Source organism: Nicotiana sylvestris, chromosome 10 (genome assembly GCF_000393655.2).
Source record: "Nicotiana sylvestris chromosome 10, ASM39365v2, whole genome shotgun sequence".
Lineage (NCBI taxonomy): Eukaryota > Viridiplantae > Streptophyta > Magnoliopsida > Solanales > Solanaceae > Nicotiana > Nicotiana sylvestris.
In genome coordinates, this window is record NC_091066.1 from 160,309,272 (window position 1) to 160,312,709 (window position 3,438).

The window sequence follows — 3,438 nt, forward strand, 5'->3', positions numbered from 1 at the left end:
GAGGCACTTGTAAAAATATTTTGCTGACTAAGTTTTTACTTACTCTTTTTAATTATATTGAGAAATTTTCTTAGTACTTTTATATGTTCTATTCTTGCCTTTTTTATTTATTTAGGACTTATAGAATAGCTTAGCATTTTTATCCTTTGAAAATGCTTTATGATTCTTCTCATGAATTATTAACATGAGGTTTATAAAAGAGGGCCCTTTTATATATATCGACACTTAATGAAGAAGACGTCTCAACTTCATAATGGTGTTACAATACGATGAAAGAAATAGGAATACACATGTTTTGTTTGAAACAACTTTGACAAGTTTTTATTCATGAACTTGGACAAGCTTTTGAATATTACATGTATTAAAATACATCTATAACTTTCTCGTAACAGATTTTTACAAAATAAATATAAAATAAACAAGGTTTTTCCTCATAACCCGTTTCAGTACATAGTCATGACCCTATGTTCATGTATTAAGAAGGGTTTGAGAGGTGACTCCGTTGTTCTCATGAGTTTGAGAGGTGACTCTGTTGTTCTCATAAGTTTGACAAGTGACTCTGTTGTTCTCATGAGTTTGAGAGGTGACTCTGTTCTAATGGGAAAGAACATTATGATGAATGTCTTATATCTTCATTTGTTTTGATGGTAAAGAACACAATGATGAATGCCGAAAACTCCGTAACTTTTGCTCAACACTTGTCACTTTGTAGCTTGATTTTCCCTTAAATCTTGCTCAATCTTGTTCGATTTTCGTGTCTTTTTTTTTTGCACGTATCTGTGTATAATATGTAGTCCTCAAGTGTTTGAGCGGTGAAGCATGAAGCCTCGAGCACTTGTTTGTTTCTCTCAATTTGGGTCCTTTTCCTGGAACAGAAAAACATACGGGACTCGGAGGTGCGATTAGAGATGAAGACTGCCTAACCCGTGTATATTTCCATCAGATTAATTTGTAACCCTGGGCTGGGAATTTTAGAATATTCCATTTTGCCTTGCAGGTCGTGACTCATCATTTGGCACGAGTTAGGGTTTTTTCCTAACATCTAAAATCGTTAGTAAAATTTAACAATTCAAAGAAAAATTCTAATATAGTGATACCTGTCGTAGGTACTTTCTCAAAAATAATATTTCTTTAGGTGGACAGCATTCCAATGTAAGGGTAGAACCTTGCCATCCATTGTCTCCAACACGTATGCTCCTTTTCCCGCAATGTCACGAACTCTGTAGGGTCCTTCCCATGTTGGACTTATCTTTCCTGAATTAGAAGCTTTTGTAAATTGGAACACCTTTTTAAGCACGAAGTCCCCAATTTTAAAGAATCTGAGGCGTGCTTTCCTGTTATAATACCGTTCAATTACTTGCTTTTGTGCTACCATCCTTATTAATGCAGCTTCTTTTCTTTCTTCGAGCAAATCAAGGTTCACCCGCATCTCTTCATCATTTGATTCCTCCGTTGCTTGAACGTACCGTGTGCTTGGTTCTCCTATTTCAACTGGTATTAAGGCCTCCGCACCATAAACCATTGAAAATGGTGTTTCTCCCGTGCTTGTTTTTGTCGTTGTTCGATAAGACCATAATACCCCAGGTAATACCTCAGGCCAGTTACCTTTTGAATCCTGTAACCTTTTCTTCAAATTATTGATAATGACTTTATTTGTGGATTCCTCTTGTCCAGTTATCTATGCCTATTTAATTTTTTCTATTTATGTGTTAAATTGCGCTTCACATGAAAAAAGCGCGCGCTTCACTTCTCGCTTAGGTGAAGTGAGGCCTCATCGCTTTTTTCCGCTTCTCGCTCTCCAAAACACTGCTTCGTAGCCATTTCATTAACAAGCATATGTTATGAAGGGCTAAGTTTTTTATGCCTAATCCGCCTTGGTGCTTTGATAATTCAACCTTAGACCACTTGACCAGATGAAATTTGTGATCCTTGTCATTCCCTTCCCACATAAACTTCCTTCTGATCTTGTCAAGTTGTTTCAGGACCCTACTACTCATCAGATATAGTGATATAGTAAGTGGGGATGCTATCAAGGACACTATTAATCAGGGTCAATTTTTCACCTATTGATATATACTGCAAGTGCCATGATGCTAGCCTTTTTTCAAACTTTTCAGTTACCCCATTCCATATACCTTCTAATTTAAATTTGCCCCCCAGTGGAAGCCCCTTATAGGTAGTTGGGAAAGTCCCTATGCTACAGCCCAGTATTCCTGCCAATTCCTCCATGTTGTGCACCTCATTTACGGGGTAAATCACACTCTTGAGCATGTTGATATGAAAACATGAAAGAGCTTCAAAAATAAGTAGAGTTTGGTTTAAATAGAGCACCTGATTTCTGTCTACCCCACAAAAAATCAATGTGTCATCTGCATAGAGAAAATGTGAGATGTTTATTAAATTTCTTCTCCCCACATCAAAGCCACTAATCCACTGCATCTGCTTAGCTTTGTCCAACATTCTACTTAATCCTTCCATTGCTAGGATGAATAAGAATGGAGATAAGGGGTCTCCCTGCCTCAAGCCCCTTTGTGGAGAGAAGAAACCAACTGGACTTCTATTGATCAAAGTAGAGTATTTCACAGTGGACATGCTAAATTTTCATTTGATCCACCTTTCTTCAAATCCCATCTGCCTAAGAATGGAGATGTGATAAGGCCAATTTGGTTTGTCAAAAGCTTTCTCTATATACAGCTTGCATAAGATGCCTGTTCCCCAGTGCTTCAGTTGCCAATCAAGAACTTCATTTGCTATCAGTGAAACATTTGTAATCTGCCTTCCCTTAATGAAGGCATTCTGCTGATTTGAGACCAATTTTCCCGCAACTTTCTATGTTCTTTCTGCCAATACCTTAGCTGTGATCTTGTATACACTGCCAGTGAGGCTAATTGGTTTGTAAAATCTAAGCTCCAGTGCTCCATTTTTTTTGGGGATCAATGCAATGAAGGAAGCATTGCATGAGCTAACCATCCAACATTGCTGATGGTAATGACTCATAGTTGCAAGGATGTCATACTTGATGAACTCCCATGACTGCTGGTAGAAGGCCATTGTATATCCATTAGGCCCAGGTGCTTTGTCTGGAGCACTTGACTGTATAGCTGCTAACACATCGTCTTCAGCAAAGGGAGCTTCCATATCACTTCTCTCCTCATCTGTGATGGATGCTATACCTTCAAAATTGACAGAAGGTCTCCAACTTTCTTGCTCAGTGTATAGCTTTTCATAGAATTCCAGTGTTTCCTTCTTTATCAGCTCTTTGTCCTCTATGATTCCATCACCAACCAAAAGTTTATCTATGTGATTCTTTCTTCTTTGTGATTTGGCAATCTTTTGACCACAGGCACCTGTATTTCTGCCTCCGTAATATCTCTTCTGCTTTGGCTATCTGCTGTATTTTTCTGGTTTCTATCTTCCCAAACTCTTCCTTGTTCCAAG

The 3,438-nt window shown here is 38.0% G+C and overlaps 2 protein-coding genes across 2 annotated transcripts; both read right to left on the reverse strand.

Annotated features, from left to right (window-relative positions):
* Positions 1 to 1,114: 1,114 nt before the first annotated feature.
* LOC138880185 (uncharacterized) lies at positions 1,115 to 1,522 on the reverse strand. Its single transcript, XM_070159859.1, has one exon. The coding sequence runs from the start codon at positions 1,520 to 1,522 to the stop codon at positions 1,115 to 1,117; it is 408 nt and encodes a 135-aa protein (XP_070015960.1).
* A 232-nt stretch (positions 1,523 to 1,754) lies between these two features.
* LOC138880186 (uncharacterized) lies at positions 1,755 to 2,478 on the reverse strand. Its single transcript, XM_070159860.1, has 2 exons — positions 2,136 to 2,478; positions 1,755 to 2,026 (listed from the first exon to the last, which is right to left on the reverse strand). Exons 1-2 carry the CDS (start codon positions 2,476 to 2,478, stop codon positions 1,755 to 1,757), a joined length of 615 nt encoding a protein of 204 aa, XP_070015961.1.
* Positions 2,479 to 3,438: the final 960 nt, after the last annotated feature.